Here is a 23,183-nt window from a genome sequence, read left to right on the forward strand (position 1 = left end):
CGGACGGAAGGGGCTAGCGGACGGAAGGGGCTAGCGGACGGAAGGGGCTAGCGGACGGAAGGGGCTAGCGGACGGAAGGGGCTAGCGGACGGAAGGGGCTAGCGGACGGAAGGGGCTAGCGGACGGAAGGGGCTAGCGGACGGAAGGGGCTAGCGGACGGAAGGGGCTAGCGGACGGAAGGGGCTAGCGGACGGAAGGGGCTAGCGGACGGAAGGGGCTAGCGGACGGAAGGGGCTAGCGGACGGAAGGGGCTAGCGGACGGAAGGGGCTAGCGGACGGAAGGGGCTAGCGGACGGAAGGGGCTAGCGGACGGAAGGGGCTAGCGGACGGAAGGGGCTAGCGGACGGAAGGGGCTAGCGGACGGAAGGGGCTAGCGGACGGAAGGGGCTAGCGGACGGAAGGGGCTAGCGGACGGAAGGGGCTAGCGGACGGAAGGGGCTAGCGGACGGAAGGGGCTAGCGGACGGAAGGGGCTAGCGGACGGAAGGGGCTAGCGGACGGAAGGGGCTAGCGGACGGAAGGGGCTAGCGGACGGAAGGGGCTAGCGGACGGAAGGGGCTAGCGGACGGAAGGGGCTAGCGGACGGAAGGGGCTAGCGGACGGAAGGGGCTAGCGGACGGAAGGGGCTAGCGGACGGAAGGGGCTAGCGGACGGAAGGGGCTAGCGGACGGAAGGGGCTAGCGGACGGAAGGGGCTAGCGGACGGAAGGGGCTAGCGGACGGAAGGGGCTAGCGGACGGAAGGGGCTAGCGGACGGAAGGGGCTAGCGGACGGAAGGGGGTAGCGGACGGAAGGGGGTAGCGGACGGAAGGGGGTAGCGGACGGAAGGGGCTAGCGGACGGAAGGGGCTAGCGGACGGAAGGGGGTAGCGGACGGAAGGGGGTAGTGGACGGAAGGGGGTAGTGGACGGAAGGGGGTAGTGGACGGAAGGGGGTAGTGGACGGAAGGGGGTAGTGGACGGAAGGGGGTAGTGGACGGAAGGGGGTAGCGGACGGAAGGGGGTAGCGGACGGAAGGGGGTAGCGGACGGAAGGGGGTAGCGGACGGAAGGGGGTAGCGGACGGAAGGGGCTAGCGGACGGAAGGGGCTAGCGGACGGAAGGGGCTAGCGGACGGAAGGGGCTAGCGGACGGAAGGGGCTAGCGGACGGAAGGGGCTAGCGGACGGAAGGGGCTAGCGGACGGAAGGGGCTAGCGGACGGAAGGGGCTAGCGGACGGAAGGGGCTAGCGGACGGAAGGGGCTAGCGGACGGAAGGGGCTAGCGGACGGAAGGGGCTAGCGGACGGAAGGGGCTAGCGGACGGAAGGGGCTAGCGGACGGAAGGGGCTAGCGGACGGAAGGGGCTAGCGGACGGAAGGGGCTAGCGGACGGAAGGGGCTAGCGGACGGAAGGGGCTAGCGGACGGAAGGGGCTAGCGGACGGAAGGGGCTAGCGGACGGAAGGGGCTAGCGGACGGAAGGGGCTAGCGGACGGAAGGGGCTAGCGGACGGAAGGGGCTAGCGGACGGAAGGGGCTAGCGGACGGAAGGGGCTAGCGGACGGAAGGGGCTAGCGGACGGAAGGGGGTAGCGGACGGAAGGGGGTAGCGGACGGAAGGGGCTAGTGGACGGAAGGGGCTAGTGGACGGAAGGGGGTAGCGGACGGAAGGGGGTAGTGGACGGAAGGGGGTAGTGGACGGAAGGGGGTAGTGGACGGAAGGGGGTAGTGGACGGAAGGGGGTAGTGGACGGAAGGGGGTAGTGGACGGAAGGGGGTAGTGGACGGAAGGGGGTAGTGGACGGAAGGGGGTAGTGGACGGAAGGGGGTAGTGGACGGAAGGGGGTAGTGGACGGAAGGGGGTAGTGGACGGAAGGGGGTAGTGGACGGAAGGGGGTAGTGGACGGAAGGGGGTAGTGGACGGAAGGGGGTAGTGGACGGAAGGGGGTAGTGGACGGAAGGGGGTAGTGGACGGAAGGGGGTAGTGGACGGAAGGGGGTAGTGGACGGAAGGGGGTAGTGGACGGAAGGGGGTAGTGGACGGAAGGGGGTAGTGGACGGAAGGGGGTAGTGGACGGAAGGGGGTAGTGGACGGAAGGGGGTAGTGGACGGAAGGGGGTAGTGGACGGAAGGGGGTAGTAGACGGAATGGGGTAGTAGACGGAAGGGGGTAGTAGACAGGAAGAGGTGTTTGGGGTAGCTGTACAGGAGAGGAACAGTCAGCCGTTGGTAAAAGGCAACCATACCATTAAAATGAATTGGATCATTGGAAAGATGTTTCAGGAGGATCCCTGTGAATGGGAATGGGGTTGGTTGGGGTTGGTAGAACATGAGCAAAACAGGTTTAAAATGTTCTTTGAGAAACTCGATCCTATTTCTTCAATGTTTCTAAGTTCTTTAAAACTGTAAGCAGTTTTGGGTAACCTTTCTCTCTCTAATAAACAGAACAATTATTTATTTCCCAAAAAGTATTTACATAAAACCCAAACCACAGCAGTATCTCCATGGTAAATTACTCTCCAGGTGATATGAATGACCCTTCATCTATCATTGTGAAGAAAATATAGAAATCCAACTCAATGTCTTGGGGCCTGATATTCATTCCATAACCAACATCAAAATTAAAATGGGTATCTGTTCATTTATTTGTTGCTAGTTATTTGACCTTACTGTGTGAAACAATGGCTTCTCATACAGTCATTATCATAGAGCATTTTGCCCCTTTAAGATCTTCCAATGTCTCCCAAGTCTGAGACTTGGCTGAACCAAGAATAGCAGTGACAATTATAAAGCATTTTACCCATAACTCTATAAAGAGACGTTATTTGTTCAAAATTTGCTTAAAGTTTAATCATTTTATACATGAATTGTCATTATCCTCCAGCACAGTGATTGGACAGCTGAGCCGCCTTCTGGTGGGAGATGAGAGGGAGACTTTGACAGTGCATGGTAACCTATCTCAGACAGCATGCACCTTAGGAGGAAAAAATAATGCCTTCTCTGACAAAATGCAGGTTAATATTTTCCCGTTTGATACTGAACACTTCTCCAAGAGGATCAAACCGACTTCTTTTCCATTCTGTGGATCATGCTCTTGGGTTGACTGTAACAGTGACCTTAATTGGCTCACTAAGTTGGCTCTTAGACTCCCATCATATAATCGCTTAACACAAAGCAGTACTCAGGGTCTGAAACTGAACAAAGAAAAACCTCATTTACAATTAGGGACTCTCCCAGTCATTTGACCCACAGTTCTTCGATCTTTGTTAGACCTCGGTATTTAATTTAATTGTAATACCAAGCCATTACCTGATAACAATGAAGTCAACAGAAAATGTGGACACTTAGGGAAGATTAACAAGCATCTGCCTCAGAATCCAAAATACTTATACTTGTCAATTAGCTTGGCAAATGCAACTTTTGCTCATCCAAGCACAGTGTGCAAGGCTTGATGTACCATCACACCACATAATCCAGATATATTTCAATTCTGATAGCATGTGACAGATCAGTCTCAGACATTATAAAAGATCACACAAGTTTAACACTAATTAAATGTTGAAGTAATTCATGGCATCAGGAAAAACTACAGTAACATTACCTACACTTATTGGAAGCAAATACTTTGAGCCATTACTTTGAAAAATTTTCTTTTTAAATTGCCTCACTACTGAATGAGCAGGTTCTGACTATTTGTAGTTTATAGTTTAGTCATTCCAAAACATCAAAAAGACTATGTATAGTTCGAGTTATAACACATCCATACTATGTTACACTTTAGGAAGAATTTAAAGAAGATTACAGCATCTGGCCTGCTAAGGTGTAGAGAACCAATAATCAAGAAATATTAGTAGCTCATATCTATTGCTGTTTTGGATTTTAAAATGTATTGTCAAGGTTTCACCCACTCATTCAATATATTTATATCCTGCTGCAGAATACAAATATCCTCATTATAATTGCCCTCCCTCCTGTCCTTATTATCTGCAAACTTGGATACTTTATACTTTTTCCCCTCCTCCATTTCATTGGTATAAGTAATGTTGTGCCAAGACCCAACCCTTGGGCATTCCACTGGTTACCCTCTCTAACCTAATAAAGATCCACTTGTTCTGACTGTCTCCTGTGAGCTGTCATAGGATGAAGTGAAAACATAGCATCCTATTGTTGCAACATAAGGTTAGGTTGAGATGACAGTCATAAGCTGACTGAGTGCCATTCCAACTTTGTTTTTCATGGTGCAACTGTGATTTGCAAAATTTTCAGATGGCATGAGATTATAAAGGACTTTGAGTAGTTTGAACAGAGATGCATCCACTATTATGAGCGTTGAATACCAGCGGATGGCCTTATTATTCCCTTCTTTGGCTGAGCAATTATGTTTTTATGACACACAAATGGAGCCTATTTTCTGTAGAAATGCAATTGAGGTTTCTCCATAGGTATTAAGTATGTCTGTTTAGATAGCCCTTTGGGCCAGGTTACCTGGCACCTATCTCAGTTCTTTAAAAGTGATCTTGAAAAATTTTATGAGAACCCATTTAAGATGAGTATGTATTAAAATGGGTTATCAGTTATAGCCCATTGCTTTGCAAAGGCATAATTGAAATTTACTTTTACAAAGATCCAAAAAAAATGCAAATATCTGGTAATCTGCCATCCTTAAATTATTTATTAAACATTCAATTTGCAGGTTGTGATAAGAAGGAAAATAAAAGAGCTACTTCCATATTGTTAATGCTTTCCCTGCTTATTCAAAACATTAAGTTAATTTATTGCATTTTCATGTCAATTAAGGTTAGATAATTCCACAGTTCATATTGTGTATACACACAAACATACATTATAAAATAATAAAATAAACATCAGTGGAGAACTACAATGTGCCATATGCAGTAAAAATTCTCCCAGTTTATAGAACATATACAACACCTAGAGGCCCTTTGGCCCACTGTGTTGTGCTGAGCTAATAACCTACTCTAACCACTGCCTAGAATTTTGCTGCAGCATTATCCCTCTATTTTTCTCAGTTCCATGTACCTATTTAATAGTCTCTAAAAGATCCTATTGTACCTGCCTTCACCACCATCGTTTTCCATGCACCCGCTACTCTGCACATATTCCCAAGCACCTTAAAACTTTGCTTCCTTGGGAAAAAAATTGACCATCAATTTCTCTCATCTTGGGGAAAAAACTGACCATCAATGACTCTCATACCTCTTTCCAGTCACTCCTCCTTTGTCATTACTCCAAGGAGAAAAGATCAAGTTCACTCAACTTATCCTCATAAGGGATTCTCTTCAATACAGGCAATATCCTTGTAAATCTCCTCTGCACTCTTAAAAGCATCCACCTCCTTCCTGTAGTGAAGTGACCAGAACTGAACACCATTTTTCATGCGAGTTCTAACTATCATGTTATATATTTGCAACATTACCTCACGGCTCTTGAACTCAATCCCATGGTTAATGGAGACAAAAAAAAGCACACACCTTCTTAACAACACTGTCAACCTGAGCAGCAGCTTTGAGTGTCCTATGGACACAGACCCCAAGATCTCTTTCTTTGTCCACACTTTTCAGAGTCCTACCAAAATGAACTACTTCACATTTTTCTAGATTAAACTTCAGCTGACACTTCTCAGCCCAGCTCTGCATCCTCTCAATGTCCCTCTGTAACTTCTGTCAACTCTTGAAACTATCCCCAGCACAACCAACCTTCATGTCATCCACAAATTTACTAACCCACCTTTCTACTTCCTCATCTAGGCCATATATAAAGAGGAGGGGTCCCAGAATAGATCCCTGCACTCCATGCAGCATACATCCATCTACAATCATCCTCTGCCTTCTCTGAGCAAGCCTCCTTACTTTCTGAATGAGCCTTGCATGTGGAATCTTATCAAATGCTTACTGAAATCCATCTACCCTACATCCACTGCTCTACCTTCATCAATGTGCTTTGTTACATCCTCAAAGAATTAAATTAGGCTTATGAAACACTATTCCCCAGACAAAGCTATGCTGACTATCCCTAATCAGGTAATGCCTCTCTAGATTCTTGTAAATCCTGTCTCTCGGGATCTTCCCCAACAGCTTGCCCACCACTGAAGTAAGACTCATTGGTTCAGTAGCACGGTTGGCATGGCAGTTAGCACAACACCTTTGCAGAGCCAGGGATCAGGATCAGAATCCCATCTGTAAGGAGTTTATACTTACTCCCAGGGGGAATCAGTTTCCTCTCACCCTTCAAAACTTGCCATAGGGTGTAGGTTAATTGGGTGTAAATTGGACAGCATAGACTTATGGGCCAAAATGGCATGTTACCATGCTGTATGTCAAAATTTAAAAATTTTAATTCCTGGGTTATCTTTACTTCCTTTCTTGAACAGGAGAACAACATTTGCAACCCTCCAATCCTCTGGTACTTCTCTAGTGACAAAGTGAAGATTGTCGCCAGTGGCTCAGCAATCTGAAGTGAATAATCAATGTTTCTTTAGTGTTTCACTCACATCCTTTTTGTACATTTTGCTTTGTTAAAAAATCTTTACATTTGGGCACAGTAGGAGTTCTGTACAATCGAAACTCTACTTTGGAATTTACTTAAAGTACCTAAAGTAAAAAAAATCATGTTTTTTGCCTTTTTTTCTCCCATTGCTGACATTCAAAAAAATATTTTCTTTCATTTCTAATATTCTTATTTTTGTAGGCTTTGGTCAATCTGGACCATTTGCCTCAAAATAAAACCTCAGAGCACATCACTGCAACAGGCACACAAAGCACAGGTTTCACAGCAACAACTAAAAGGTCAGAATGCAGTCTTTGTTGCAGACTGTAAATATTTTTCAGTAGCATCACATTCTCAACAATGGGATAGCACCTTAAAAATAATTAGTTTAGTTCTAAGAGTTAAAAAATTATAAACACAATATACTTCCAATACAAGGAATTGGACATAAAAAAATACTGAACGTTCTCAGCAGATTAAGCAACATTGGCTTGGCTTGGCTTGGCTTCGCGGACGAAGATTTATGGAGGGGGTAAAAAAGTCCACGTCAGCTGCAGGCTCGTTTGTGGCTGACCAGTCCGATGCGGGACAGGCAGACACGATTGCAGCGGTTGCAAGGGAAAATTGGTTGGTTGGCCCATTCAGAGCCAGCTCTTAAGCAACATTAATGGAAAGAGAAACCACTAATGTTTCCAGTTCAACGGCTTACACAAAAACTAAATATTTCATTGGCCCTATAATCTATCTCTGCTAGAAAGGCCAAATTTAACTACTATTCAAATCATATTAGAATTATTGCTTACTGAGAGGTTTGCTCACTTAGAGTCAACATTCAAGTAAAAATAAGCTTTCTTAGCTGGATCATTTTCTTAAACATGGGAGCATCGGTCACCCAGTACCTAGTTTGTCCATCTGGAATTTCTTGTGCCTCCTTTCCAAAATCTAGTAGCTTACATAAAATACTCTGTTCCTTAATAAATACATAATTTAAACACTTCAATAAATACTTTAATCTGTGTTGGTGTTCAGTTGGACAACTTTCATAAAATCTTTCAAAAACTTAACATTTGTTGTTAGACAATATCCTAATCTTGAAATTTCTGCAAGGTTGGGGGTAAATTTAATCCATCATTTCAGTTTAATGGATCTTAGCATTCAAACTACCTTTCAATACACAAAGAGTCTTCCTTTACCAACCAAAACTAAACTTTCAATGCTAATGTTTGCAGTAAATCCCTCTCATCTGAACATGTCTTAATAATTGCTTTCATTGACTGCATCAGAGATGATTAACCAATTTGCTAAGCTGTTGTGGCTCAGTCATTGCATTTCTCTGTGGATTCCCCAACATCCCCCACTCCATTCAGATGCAGTGCTATTCAATATATCTGGATGACTTCTTCCCAGTCGCTGGGAGGCCAAATGCCATTTTCTTGAACATTAGATGGGGAACTTTTCCAATCCCAATTGGTTATAGGAATTTTCCAGTTCTTCCCATAGTTTGCTTCCACGTATGCAAGTGTTTTACATGGGACTCGAACCATCAGTTCCAGGAATTCGGTCCAGCACAGAGTAAATTCAGGAAATATATATCTACAAAACAATTCATTAAAAGAAAACAGGAACCAAAATCAGCATATTTTGTAACAATGAGAGCTTAGTTCATACAACACCATTAAATTAGCACAGCGTGAAAGCCATGAATGAAAACTATATATTGATCGAGCAGACATTAATCTCTGAATCAACCACTTTGACTCAAGTCTATATATCAAGTACTTCCACATCTTTAACTCTGTCTAAGTTTTATGAGATGAGCTCTTTCAATTCTGGCCTGATATTTCTTCCCTCTATCTATGGGGGACACATCTTGAACTGTTAGAGCCCCAAGAAATACAATTCGTCCTTAATAATCTTCCTTTTGACTCCCATTTTCACCTTTCTCTTTGTTGTTTGCTGCCAAAATTTTGTGGAATCATTCATTCCAGAAACAGGCCCTTTGGCCCACTAAATCTGCACTGGACATCTTTATGCTGAACTCAGTTTGTTGTCTCCATGTTTTCAAATACTCTCCCTAGATACTACCACTCACCTACATACTAAGGGTAAATTACAGCTGCCAATTAACCTACCAACCCAGGTCTTTGGGATGTGGGAGAAAACAGGCACATCATGGTCATTGGGAGAACATACCACAAATAGCTCCATCACTATGCCACCTCCTTGTCTAAAAGTGATCCTGTGAAGCCCCCTAGATGTGTAATCATGTTTTTTTTTTATAAAAGTGCAACATAAATGCATCAGCCTTGTTGCTGATATAAACCGTGTTACCACGAGAAATCTGATAGTCAGACTTCAGTGTAGAAAAATCAACTAACTGGCAGATAGGCTAGTTTTCAACCAAGGAAATCTGGAAAGTGTTGCACAAGTTCATTGTGAGCAGCCAAGTGAGGTGGTGAGGGCAGAATAAGTGGCCAGCCAAGTTTCACTTGTGTTAAACATATCAAAAAAAGTAATTTTCTGTTGCATGAAGCTGAATCAGCTAAATAATAAATGGTGCAAATATGGACATGTGGAAAACAACAAATGTTGACTAGGATAACCTGGGGGGAGATAGGATAACTTGGAGGAGATACCAAACTTCTATAACACACAGCTGACCCAAAAGAAATGCAACAAAAATAATTGGAATTTTCAAAGAAACACAAAATGCTGGCAGAAGAAGACAATATGACTATGGCATGAACCTCACCTCAGTCCTAGCACTCATTCTGTATCCCTGTAGGAGCTCAGTTAGGTATTTGTCGAACTCTGTCTCCAGTGTCATTCAGGCATGAATTCCAGACCCAGGCCACATCCTTCACACCACCCCCCACCCCCCACCAGTTTGGTGGGAATTTCTTCTATCTCTTGTACCAGTCATCTTAAATTATGTCATCAATGATATTGTCATCCTTCTTCCTTTGCATTCTATCTAGGTCCCTCAAAGTCAAAACCCTTAAATCTCAATGAAGGGTTTCCACCCAAAACATCTACAATTCCCTCCACTCTCACTGAATCCTCTCGATCCATTAAGTTCCTCTAACGTTTTTTTTGGACTCTAGATTTCAGCATTTTTTTGTGTTCCTCTTTGTTTCCTGTGTTCTGAAGTAAACCCCAGCCAAGCTAATGTTATAATGATAATAACATCCTTGCAATTTTCCTCTGAAGTCTTCTGTAGTGAGGTCACCAGACCTGTACATGGTTCTCTACCTGTGGTAGAATGATTCAAAACTGAATGGCATAGTTTGAAACAATTTTTACATCCATCAAAGCAGACAAAACTCAATTCTTATAACAAAATTAGAAGGCTAGTTTTCTCATCTTGGCTTATCTTCAAGAACAGAGAAAAAAATAGGATTCCTATCAAAAGCATACAGCACAGAAACAAGCCCTTTAGTACACCATGTTCAGCCAACTGTATTCTACTAAATTATGACAAATACAGTAGAAGATTGTGCAAAGTTTAAGAGGATCTGTAAAGTTCTCTAGTAAAAGTCTCCTGCTAGAAATCCCCCTTCACAAGCAAGGAGAGTACAAGAGGGTTTGGAGAGTGCAAGGATTGGGCAGTCAAAAGTGTGACATTTGTTGCTGACCTCAAAGAAAGCTGCACTCACAGCTCAAGTAATTTTGTCACTTGGGTGTCCTTTTTTCTGACAATGTTAGTTCAAAGGGATATCTTGAACCATGAATTTATCGAGTAGATTGAGCAGGTAATCATGGAATTTTCAAAACGAGTTGAAAATAAGCATAATATTTCTAAACTAATAATTTAGAGTGCAAACCAAGGAAAGAAATGTAGAAATGAAGTAATGTACAAACTTAGATCATTTGTTTCAAAATAAAACAACTAATGTGCTATTTACCAAGGAGGATTTCAATTCACAAATAAAAAGTTCTGTTTTTAGGGCCAATGAAGTTGTTCCAAAGTCATTTTTATTGTGCATTTGTTTTATCACCACGTAATATTAAAGGTTTATCTTCTGCAGATTTCTGAGTATTATTACACCAGTGAAGGGACAAAACAGAATACCTCATTTAGGAGGAGCAAATTGCTGGTAACAACTTTGGGATTTTTTATTCTGATGAAAGATCATAGGTGCTACCTGGTCAGCCTGTTGTGGTTTCTTTCAAAATTCCAGTATTTAACTGCTCATATACATCTTACAGAGGATATTGTCTGATTCACTATCTCTCCAATGGCAAAGACTGAGGCAAAGTATTAACCATTGCCAATTCAAAACCTCCCTTTCCTCCATTATAGCAAATAAAAATATTCAAGGAACCCAGTGAGATAAAATCGATTGTGTAATTATTTTCACTTACATAATTTCTCAAGTTCTTATCTCCAGCCTAAACCCATTGTTTATTGCTGTCACTCTAACCACTTTACAAACATTGTTGAACATTATGTTCAAGAGAATAGCTGTGTTCTTAAAAAATAAAAAATGCTGGAAACACTTAGCAGGTCAGGAAGCATCGTTCTTTTTATTAAACAATGCCTTAATGTGTGACCAGAGTCTGTTTTTGATTGATGTTCTCAATGGTCAGGAGGGAAATGCTTTCACACCTGACAATTTAAATCAAAAACTTGTACACAAAGCCACATAACAATATTAAGAATAATCAGTCTCTTTTAAACTACTCTCCGATTGGACAGCATATTCTTCATTTTGTTTTCTAGGATTAAGAGTGTGCACAACAATGTTGGTGATGTCTGTCAACCACAAGATGATAATGTATAGTATACACTCTACCTTGTTAGAAGGGTCTGCTTTTAGCAAAATACACACTTCAAGGGATTGGATGTTAGAGGTTATTCCAGATCATGTGTCTTGTTATTAACCAGTAAGGAATTTTTTTTAAAAGTGTTGGATATACTGAGAGAGACAGAGGGCAACCATGAGAGGTAATATCTCATATCAATAATATGTCATCTTAACTTTTATCATGAGCTCCTAAAAATATTTTTTCTCTCCTCTGATGCTGCATAATCTGCTGAGCATTTCCAACAGAATCTGCTTTTACTACACATGCTGGAAGTCTGAAATATTTTTCTGTTGGATTCACTACTTAGGAAATGCATTTGGAAGATAATCACGTGGAACACCAAAAGGATGGAATGAACCACATACTTGAACTTCTTGCCAGTTTTGACCTGGGTTCCTCCATTCCACATGTAATCATCCTCTTCATAGAAAAAGAAGACATCCAACTTCACATCAGCCAACTGAAAGGAAAGTTCAAGGCTGTCATCTTCCTATAACAAAGAATGGATAAAATAGTCTGATTAATTTTAGAGGCCTGAAATGCTTCAATGATGAAAGAATTACAATAGGACTGTGGGAAATAGCTTCATCTGATTCTAGTCTGGTTGAAATTGATCCCAATTAGAACCCAGACTTTAAAGGGTCTATGGGTTTAGTCAACTTGGACAGGGCTTTGGGAGAAGGGTTAGTGGTAGTAATTTCTACAGATTGGTTTTCTACATCTGAAGTGGACAAATTTGACCCCAAAAGCATTTATACAGAAAAAAAACTTAAGATACTAACATGAAAAGCAACTGATAATGTGTACTTCAAAAGAAAATCCTACCCATATTCTGACCAAATGGTGACCCGTTGGATTTATATTTGGCCTTGGTTACTATAAACAGACATCTAAATAGCATTCAAAAAAGTTCCATGTAAAAGACAATCAGATAAGCTCAAAGCTGTGAAGATTCATGGAAAATTCATGGAACAGTTTGATTCCTTAATTACTTTGCTTGAGAAGCTCCATTAGCTCCTCAGTCGGTGCCTTGGAATTGGTGTTGCTGTACTATATCAATGTAACACAGAAATCTCATGCAAAGTGGCCATATTTCCAGAAAATATCAAACTAAGAAGATTGGAAGCAGACTCTTAAGAAAAAAGTACAGGTACAGAATTAATTGGGCAATCTGTAAATAGAAAATATAATTTAAAAAACAAAAGTCTCACATGTATAACACAAGTTAACTTTATAAAGAACAAAGAGGTAGGTGGCATTCATTTCCTCAAAACCTTTTGGGACAAATAATCTATTCTTATTTTATTATCTTACATTATATTACAATCATTTTTTTCTTCTCACTCAAGTGAATATGAGATCCAGAAGTTAAGAAAATTTTAATCCTATCCTTTCCCACTTTCATTTAAACTTTAAACATTTCACCATAGTGGATTTGTTGCAATGCTGAACTTTCCGTTTGTGTGGGCTTCCCTCAGTTTCCAATAAGGATGTGATCATTTATTATTTGACAGACCAGATGAATGTAATGTCAGAAGTAGCATGTACTTTTTAACCAATCTTCCATATCCAGCACAGACCCCCTCTTGTACAAAACATCTCACAACACACGTCAAAAGTTTAACCCTTCAGTACTGTTTTAAAACATACTTTTGTCATTGGTCCTGCTATCTTGTTTTCCTTGTTACCTTTTATGCCTAGCTGTAATTTTACATGATTACATTGGAGATAACATTACAGGTTGTACAGGTAGTAGAATTCAAATGCCAAACCTGAATTACAGACATTAGTACAACAAAGAGCTGCTACTGTCCAGGAAAACATTTCAGAATCACACCCAAGAAGTCCAAGAGTAATATTTTTTAAGACACCTACATTATGAGTACAAAAATGCAATATTAATTTTTAGCTCTTTTTATAATGGTTGTAATTTGTTGTTTTATAATACATGTTTTTCTTAGTTTCAAAATCCCTTAATTGGCATGGCAAATTTTACAAATATTTGAGATAATAATAGCTTCACACTAATGTGCAATACATTCTGGAAGCAAGATAATTATTTAATAAAAATATTTAGTTGCATAAAAAAGTATGAAGAATCAAATAATTCAATAGACTTACTTTGCCAAATTTGTGTTTGAGTGTTAGTCCTGCCTTTTGGAACTCTATGATAATATCAGGCTTATAATGCTTTATCATTATTCCCAAGTCCACATCTTTACTATATGGGATGATATTACACTGTCTGAACCATCCTATTAAAATAAGAAATCGAAATTCAAGGTAACCGCAAAGTCTAAAGTTTAAAACATCAGAGACAATTTTAATCAAAGATTTGTTGGAACAAAAATCAGCAAAAGTGAGCAGTTTTATGATAAGAATTCAGCACTGCTTTGCAAAGCTTAGCTCAAGGCAATATCAAGATCTCATTTTGTTTCTTCCACAATTTCAGTTAGCAAAAAAATGCTTGAAAAGCCACAAATTTCTTGTTCACCAATATTACCTGAAACAACATATACAGGTGAACCCCACATTATGGGGTGGGTGTTCAGAGAAAGCAGTCCGTTAAATGATTTTCCGGAACATGAAGGAGCTTTGTCTGCACACATGATAAGAAATGCAAGTTGAAAAAAAAAAGAAACCACATGTTCACGTGTTGATTTATTTACCTTTTTCTCATTTAAATTCTGCTAGAGCAAATTTTATTCTGAATCTCAAATTGTTGGATTGTAATTTGTGAATTTTCTCAGTGTGAATTTCCATAAACTTTTTGGCCTGTACTCTGCACGGTTTTTATTTCTATTCTGGATTTTAGCAAGTGCAATGTTTTACTTTTAGTGCTGACTGAAACCCAAATGATCCCCAGTATTACCAGAAGTAGTGTCTGGGAAATTGATGCAATTCATTCTTCTCTGAAATCCCCTTTTTCTTTGGTGCCTTTTGGTCCACTGCCTGACTGTATTCTTTTTTGAGTTTTGCCTTTCCTCCTCTCCACCATCCAAAAGTTTCAATCTGCTATATCATGTTTGTTGCAGTTTCTTCTTTGGCTGCCTCTCACTAGTTTGTATTTCTAATTTTCTCCACTTCCACAGCACACACTGTTTTGTGGCATTTTCCCCTACATCTCCCATGTAAAGCAGGCCGAGTACATAATTCTCGGTAGTAATAGGCTTGCATTTCAAGGCATAGCTGAACAAAAGCATTTTGCAGTTATTGTAGTCACTGACACAGTGTGGGAAATTTGGCCACAAATTTGGTGTACTGCACAGCAAAATCCAACAACATAACGTGCAATCATTTTTGAAAAGATAAATATTGACCAGGATACCAGGAGAATCTTCCTGCTCTGCATTCACCTGCCATCACAATTCTTTTCATTAAAGCACACAGCTAAGCAAGTACATCTCATCTTTGACTGTGTACTGCATTGAAGAATAAACCTGGATATTTGTACTTGAATTTCCAGAAATGGTTAATAATAATCAAAATGAAATTCAATATATTCTTGTAATCACAGTTATAATCCAAAACTTTCATCCATCCTTCCTCATTTTACAAGACAGCTTTTTTTTCTGGCTTCTCTGAGAGGATGACTTTAAACTAGATGCAGGTTAGGCGAGAGAGGTTACTTAAAAGAACTATTCCAGTATTGGTAGGGACTGATTACTTTTATATCTGTATAATCATATGCGCACACATTATCCACATCTTCAGGGCATAAACAGGAACAGAGTCTCTCAACCTGCTCCACCATAAGTCTCTCAACCTGCTCCACCATAAGACTAAGTTTTGAGTCGAGCTTCCCAACTGATTCCAATGTCCTCCATTTCCCTCATGTTCAAAAGTCCATCATGAATAGATTTATGGTCTCTTGGTCAGTCCTGAGACTATTATAAATCATTTCTGCGTGAATCAATGATTTCCCCCATGCTCCATCCAAAATTCTCAAACTCCTTTCACAACCATACACCTAATTCTTTCATTCTTAAAGCCACAAACCCAATTAACTTCATAAGCAGCTGATTCTGAGTAAACAAATATATTTTGTAATGTCATTTAATAAAGATAACTGTTATTGTATATTTGTAAAACAATGCTTGTTTTACATTTTCACAAAGCTACTCCAGTATATGGGCAGCAGGGTTAGAGTACACCAGCGACTCAGATTCGAATCCGCTGCTTCCTTTGGGTGCTCCAGTTTCCTTCCACATTCCAAAGACACAAGGGTTTACAGGTTAATTGGGCAACATGGGCTTGTGGGCTGGAAGGTTGTATGTCTAAAAAAAATGCACAAGATACTTTACCCAGACATGTTCCACTGCTGAGCCAGAAGGGAACCTTCTGTTTATCTAATGTCTTTGCAGCCAGATGAAGCAAATGTTTAGCCTTTTTCTTAAAATCAGTGGCATCTTGGGATGAGTCCTCAGGGTATACCTATTATGAATGAATTGCACATGGGATATAAGCAGAGAAAATCTGCGCTTTCTGCTTTTTAAAACTGATGTGCCCTTGTGAATTTGAATTTGTGCTTTATATAACTTGACATTAATTGTATAACACTTGCACCCAAAATTATCTTTTACTATACTGTAATATACACAGATAAGTAACAAGTAAACCGACCAAACTCGACAAATATTGTTGCAGCTTAACCATAAAGCAAAGTAATAAACATTAAGGAATTATACCTGAAAAAAATGTTCTATTCCAGGAAATCTTTGCTTTGTGGCATTTTAATCACCTTTTCCCCACAGCCTTAGCAGCTATTATTTGTCCTAATTATTATTTCTGAACAGCTTGTTTAACTGGCTCAGTTCTTTGCTTCCTTTAGGGATGAGGGCTTTACTCGCAAGTACGATATTTCTTGCTCATCTGTAATTGGGGTAAAGAATGTCATGGCAACTTATGTTACTTGTACCTGAGAGCACAAATGTCCAGATTCAAGGACAGTTTATTTCCCAATGTTATTGGACTCTTTAATGTATCTTATACTGGCAAAAGATGATGCCCTTCTATCCTTATACAACTATTCTTTGCTCTAATTTAGTGGTTCTCAACCTTCCCCCCCCCACCCCCCTCACATACCACCTTAAGTAATCCCTTACTAACCACAAAGCACCTCTGGCATCTGTGCACTCCAATCACATCCTATGCCAGAGGTGCTTTGTGGTTAGTAAGGGATTACTTAAGGTGGTATGTGAGTGGTCAGAAGGTTGAGAACCACTGCTCTAATCAATGTACTCTGGTTTTATAATTACTGTTTGATTTGATTACTGTTACACTGCTCTCTACACTTAGCTGTTTATTTATTTGTTATTATTACTTTTCTTCCTGTACTAGTAGGATTACCTGGATAGCATGCAAATTGAAGTTTCTTACCATATTTTGGTATACATGACAATTTAAAACTTCATTCAATGTTCTTAAACTGCCGCAGTTTTTCTGGTAAAGGTGCTCCCACTACTATTGGGTGGAAAGCTCATGGATTTGAACCTAATATGATGTACCACTTGGAGAAAAATACTGTCCCTATAATTATTCTGCTACTCTTGACCTTGGTGGGAGCAATTAAGACTTTGAGAGGTGGCATCAAAGTAGTCTTGGCAAGAAACTGTACTGCATTTCTTCCTATATGGCACCTGGTATAGCTATGATGGATAGGCAACACAGAGTGAAGGTGTTTAGGGTAGTAAATGAGATGTTAAAAAAACATTTTGTTCTCAATTGGGGCTGGGCACACTCACCCAAGCAAATGGTACTAACCTGATAAAACATCTTTGCTTCCTTGTATCGACATTCAATAAATCTGGAGTGAGAAAATTCCTCAAGAAAGCGAGTTATTTCCTTAGGAACATGGATTTCCAATCCATCAACTAAAGCTAGATGCAACTTAGGCCTATATAAAAGAAAAATAAATATTATGTTTGTCGTTAAGTAATTAGATCTTTTCCTCTCTCCACCAAGATTGGTCTGCATTATTTTATTTTTCCATTTATATTAAAAGGAAATACTAAATATGTTATTTACCATATAGGAGGCCATTTGAACCACTGAGTCTACCAGCTCTATGAGCAATCTCATCAACCTACTTATTTTCCTGTAACCTAGAGGGGAACCTCAGATAGTAACAAGAACATGCAAATTCGACACAAACAGCTCTAGAGGTTACAATAAAACCCAGGTCATTACAGCTGAAAGAAAACACTGTTGGTAGCATCACAACATTGTTTTAACCTAGGCACACATACCCATCCCCTCCAATTTCAATTAGCTACATGAGGGAAAATTCACAGTAACCAATTGTCCAGTACAGCTTTGATATGTGAGTTAAATCCAAAGTAACCTGATTAAGCCTTTCTAGCCACTGGGAAGTCTCAATCATACAACAGACATCTACAGCACAGAACAGTCCTTCGGCCCACAGAACTGTGCTGACCTAATAACCTACACTAACAACTGCCTCGAATTTCCCTTCTGAATAACTATTTTTCTCAGCTCCATTCACTTATCTAATCGTCTCTTAAAATACCCAGATGACTACTGCTTTAATAGCATTGCTTTAACCGCTGTGCCACCGTATCACCCTTCTGATAAGTAGCACTAGTTCTTGATCACATCATTTACCCTTACTTGGTATAGGCTCCAGGGTAACGCCCAAAATGTAATTTTCGGAAATGTATGAACATTTTATCTACATTTTGCTTGAGCCGCAGCTGCCCGTGCCAAAGGTAGTTACCGCTCCTCTCATAAAACACTACCAGGTGGATGGCATGGCTCTGCAGCTTGAAGATGTAATGTAGTGGAATCTCAGTGCTAGAAAGGCCATCCATTCCAGCCAGTCGCGGATCTTTGCCACTCAGTTCCATCCACTGGAAGCCAGCTTCTTCAGCTTCTCTCTTCAGAAACACCTCAGAGAATTGAAAGAACAAGTCTGAATAAGGTCCAACTCTCCCAGCAGATTTTTCAAACATCATTTGAAAGGCCATATCTAAAACCTGTGCAAGAGGTTCCACAAAAAGCCACAGGACATCTTGCACAGAGGTTACAATTAATGAAAAAATTCAAGGCAATTTAAATAGGTGATAAACAAAATTTACAAAAGCAAATAAAAAATGTATAATTCAGCTTAAAAAAAATTATTTGACAAGTAAAAACTTTCTCTGAAACCAATTGGCCAAATAATTTCAGCAAGTTAAAATTCAGCAACATTTTTCACCAAAGCCACAGCAGGCTCAAAGTGTACTGGAGTCTACTACACAAAAGAGTTAATTAATAGCAGCCAACTCATCTCAAAACAAAAAAAAAGTGTTTCTCACTGATCGAAGATAAAGGACTTTCCAAAAATTCTCAGATAACTAGAGGTAAGGGATAAAAGGGTCAAAAGCCTACATGAGGAATATGTTGTCAATATGGAGAGGTATATAGAAAATTTACAAGGATGTTGCCAGAACTCGGGAGCCTGAGCTATAGGGAGTAGTTGAGCAGGTTTTGGCTTTATTTATTGAAGCACAAAGGATGAGTGGTGAATTCATAAAGGTATTAAACCATGAGGCTAATAGATCAGTCTTTGCCCAGAGCAGATGAATTAGCAACAAGAGGATAAAAGGTAAAGTGAGGGAGAGAGATTTAATACAAACATGAGGTGGAACTTATTTATTTTTTTTAATACATAGAGGGTGGTGAGTGTATGAAACAGGCTTCCAGAGGAGGTGGCTGAGGCAGATTCTACTAAAACATTTAAGATAAAATTGGACAGATAGTATGGGTTCCAATGGACATAGGCCAAATGCAGGCAAATGGTACTACCACAGGTGGGACATTTTAGACATCGTGGTCAAGTTGGATCAAATACCCTATTTAGACACTATGATTCTGATTTCATGTGATTAGGAAAGGTTTTTTTTTTATAAAAAAAGGCAAAAACAATGAATAAAACCTAAAGGAGTACGAAAAGAAACAAAACAAAATCAACACAAAATATTTGTCATTTTCAGGAAAAACAGGGTCAAAAGCATTAATTAACCAACACTCAATTCTTAACTGAAAGTCAGAAACAAAAATGCTGGCAATGAACAATATGTCTGGCAGCACTGTGGAGAAAAACAAATGAAAGGTCAACCATGTGGTATTTTTCTCTCTCCACTGATGTAGTTTTATCTATTTTATTATAGGCTTTTTGCTTTTGCAAATTGGACAAGATTTGAATCAATCACTTCTTCCAGATATACAGATTACCTAAGAGCCAACAATGAACCATTTAAGACACAATGGGTATAATGTTCATCAATAAAATGAATACATGTATACCCCACTTTACGAAAGCAGAGCATTGCTATGAAACCTTTCGTAAGACATAATGGCATAAAGCGAAGACCCATTCACTACTATTGAAGGCTATTTCAAAAAAGCGAAAACCCATTCAAATTTCTTTCAGATACTGAACACGGGAGTAAAGCAAGTATTCGTAAAGCGGGGTATACCTGTAACTGATTTAGAATCATAGCATTTCAGGACAGACTGTTCAGCTCATTTAGTCTATGTCAATGGTTTTCAGCCTTTTTCTTTCCACTCACATGCCACTTTAAGTAATCCCTATGCCATTAGTGCTCTGTAATAGGCTTAAGGTGGTATGTAAGTGGGAAGGGAAGGTTGAGAATCACTGCTCTAGATCCAATTGTTACTGAAATATTTTGCTTGAGAAAAATTGTCATTGACCCATTTCCTTTGGAGTTATGAAACCTTGTACATAACGAGTCAATTAGGTACAATTAAAACAGTGATTTTCAACCTTTTTCTTTCCACCCACATACCACCTTAAGCAATCCCTCTCTAATTACAGGGGTACCATGTCATAGGGAATTTCTTAAAGTTGTATGTGAGTGGAAAGAAAAAAGTTGAGAACCCCTGGTCTATGTGATCTCCTTTCTTGGTTTTCCTGTAGCCCTGCAGATAATTTACTCTCCGCAGTCTCTATTCAGTTCCCTTTTGAGATAATTGATTAATTCCACTTCCACCACAGAGAATTCGGGTTCATAATCACTCTGCATTAGGTCCCCATTGTATCTTTGCCCCAAATTTTAAATCTCTACCTCATGGTCTTTGACCACAAATGGAAACAGAGGTAAACAGTTTCTCTCTGGCTACTTCATCTAAGCCAGTCACCCATCTTGCACACCTTTATCAAATCTCCTCTTAATTTCTTTACTCCAAGGAGAACCACACAGGGTTCTCTAATCTAACTCAATAACTAAATGACATTAATCTTGGAATTATTCTACAAATTTCTTCTGTCCTGTTTAAGGACATCCACATCCTTCCTAAAGTTAGGTGTGGACTTCAGATGTGGATGAACCTATGATTTACACCAAAAATATACTTTATTCACAATAAATTATTTACAAAAGGAAAACTGTTCAAAGTCTCTTCGTACTTTAGTGTCCTACCCATCCATTTCCATCACTGTACATTGTTACATTCATTTTCTATTTAGCAGCAATGCCACCACTGTGGCACCTTATCATTATTCCCCCTGTTATTTAAGGGGCTCCCCTCAGTCTGAGCCCCTCAATATCCAGTAACAGAAAGAGTCAAGATCAGCCATTCTCAACAGGGCCCATACTTGGCAGGGAAGGGCGCCCATAAACTTTGAGCAGAATCAAAAGAAGGTTGAAAATTACTGCTCAAGACTGTTGTCCTTTCCCACAGCTCCCTGGCATTTGCTGTGGGCCATATTCTTTTTTTTTTCCCACATGTTCAACACATCTTCCTTGCTACACCCAGATCATATTATTCCTAAACATCTTATCCATTTAGTCCATGATCTTTCTCCCAAAGCATATCACTTCACATTTCTCTGTATTAAATTTGATGTGTCTATTTGGTTTTCTGCAGTCCTTCGGTATCTTCATGTGTTTACCGTACTCACACGCTTTTAAGCTTTGCTTCTTCTAGCTGATTGTTCTATGAAGCTCTTTAAATGCCTTTCAACATCACCCTCATTTTAATATCCATAAAGTAACAGCACTCACTTCATTTTTCCAGAATTTGGCCAGTAGTGCAAATGTAGTAATCTCTCTGGGAACACACAGATACTGACAATTCAGTCCACTGGCAATACTTGTTTCCTGATGATTATCATTCATATGTCCCAAAATCAAAGGATCGATGAGATACAAAGGAATGTTGTGGGCTGATACCAAACCAAGAAATTTTTTGACCACTTTCTAGGATAAAACAGACATCAACATTAATAGAATTACAACAATCCTCATGCTGCAGAAACCAAAGCATCTGTCTGTGCATCAAATTCAACTTTTTTTGTTTAAACTAGTTAGCATCAAGCTTATATGAAACCTGGTGTGCATTGATGAGAAACTGGATATTTGTTGCCAATCAATGAACAATACTTTTTGAGCCAAGAATGTCAATTAGCAAGCACTGAGATAAATGAGCAACAAAATTAAAGGCCATTTTGGACTAAAGAATCAGATTTAACTTTCAGACTCTTCATTGTAAAACATTATTGAAGGAACCTTTTGTGAGTACTGCTGTGCGAAGAATTCAGACACAAGGTCCATAGACTGTACAATAGGCTTTAATCAGCTTAAACTTGTTCACATCAAGTTTCTGTACCCTCCTGGCTCCACGTGCCCAGCTCTTTATACGGGGCAGTGATTGACAGCCATCAGGTGAGGCCAAACTCCCGGGTTGCCTATCTGCAGGCACAGTAGTTGCCCCCTGAAGTAGGCTGGTAGGAGTACGGCCAGTGTAATGGTTGCATCATCACATTCACTTCCTTCTTAAAATGAGTTCTTTGTGGCGGGGGGGAGGCAGCAGGGGGGTGGGGGGGAGTGTTTTCAGTACTGAGTTGTCTGAAAGCATATTTACAAGTTCAGGTGGTCCGGCAGTCATTTTTGCCTATGGGACTGTTGGAGGACAGGCTCCTGGTCAATGGCTGGTGGGGGCAGGGCTGTCTGAAGGTCAGCTGGATCTGGGATGGTTGGGGCAGCTGACATGGGCGGGATGGTGTCTGACAGAGTGGGGGTGTTTACCAGTGTGGGGTTGTAGGTACGGGGCAGATCTACAGGAAGTGGGGCCCTGTGGAGAGGCAGAGAGGTGTCATCCCCAGGGAAATCCTGGATGGCCCAGGGTTGTCCAGGTTGGGGGAGGGGGGCTAGGCTCCTTTAGTGCCAGGTCCCTGGTCAAGACAGTGTCCTCACATCCACTGGGGTACCTGATGTTGGCGTAATTTGGGTTTGCATGGAGGAGGTGCACCTGCTTGACCAGTGGGTCGGATTTGTGGGCCCTCACGTGTTTACAGAGCAGTACTCGTCCTGGACACATCAGCTCTACTGCCAGGGAGATGCCAGTTGCCAATTTCCTATGAAAGGAGAAAAGGTGTTCATGTGGGGTCTGATTGGTAGCCATGCACAAGAGCGACCAAATGGCGTGAAGCACCTCGGGGAGGGCCTCTTGCCAATAGTTGATGGACTATCCTTTCAACCTCAAGGCCAGGAGGACTGCCTTCCAGATCACTCCATTCTCATGTTCAACCTGCCTGTTGCCCCTGGGGTTGTAGCTAGTCATGCGACTATTTGCAATGCCTCGCACCGCCAGGTACTGGTGCAGCTCGTCACTCATGAAGCTGGATCCCTGGTCGCTGCAGATGAATGCCAGGTATCTGAACATGAAGATTTGCACCAGTGCCTTGACAGCGGAGGCGGTGGAGGTGTCAGAGCAAGGAAAAACAGGAGTATTTGTCTATGACCAAGAGGAAATAGATGCTCTTGTTCGTGGAAGGCAGTGGTCCCTTGAAGTCGATGCTGAATCGCTTGAAGGGCCAAGTGGCCTTTATTACGTGGGCCTGTGATGGGCAGAAGGAGTGCAGTTTGCACTCCGC

General features: G+C 40.9%; 1 protein-coding gene across 5 annotated transcripts in view; it reads right to left on the reverse strand.

Moving 5' to 3' along the window:
* Nucleotides 1-2,817: 2,817 nt before the first annotated feature.
* fktn (fukutin) overlaps nucleotides 2,818-23,183 on the reverse strand; it is a 41,244-nt gene continuing 20,878 nt past the window's right edge. For 4 of the 5 annotated variants that reach the window (XM_069921777.1, XM_069921784.1, XM_069921769.1 and 1 more), the window contains 7 exons: nucleotides 21,313-21,507; nucleotides 17,915-18,192; nucleotides 17,048-17,180; nucleotides 15,589-15,718; nucleotides 13,406-13,539; nucleotides 11,650-11,774; nucleotides 4,719-8,068 (listed from right to left, as the gene is read on the reverse strand). In XM_069921777.1, the coding sequence (XP_069777878.1) occupies nucleotides 7,855-8,068; nucleotides 11,650-11,774; nucleotides 13,406-13,539; nucleotides 15,589-15,718; nucleotides 17,048-17,180; nucleotides 17,915-18,192; nucleotides 21,313-21,507 (1,209 nt within the window). In that variant the 3' untranslated portion in view covers nucleotides 4,719-7,854. Of the gene's footprint in view, nucleotides 3,163-4,718; nucleotides 8,069-11,649; nucleotides 11,775-13,405; nucleotides 13,540-15,588; nucleotides 15,719-17,047; nucleotides 17,181-17,914; nucleotides 18,193-21,312; nucleotides 21,508-23,183 lie in introns of those variants that run through there. The other variant, XM_069921803.1, reaches the window with a different exon arrangement.

This window comes from Narcine bancroftii, chromosome 1 (genome assembly GCF_036971445.1).
Source record: "Narcine bancroftii isolate sNarBan1 chromosome 1, sNarBan1.hap1, whole genome shotgun sequence".
Lineage (NCBI taxonomy): Eukaryota > Metazoa > Chordata > Chondrichthyes > Torpediniformes > Narcinidae > Narcine > Narcine bancroftii.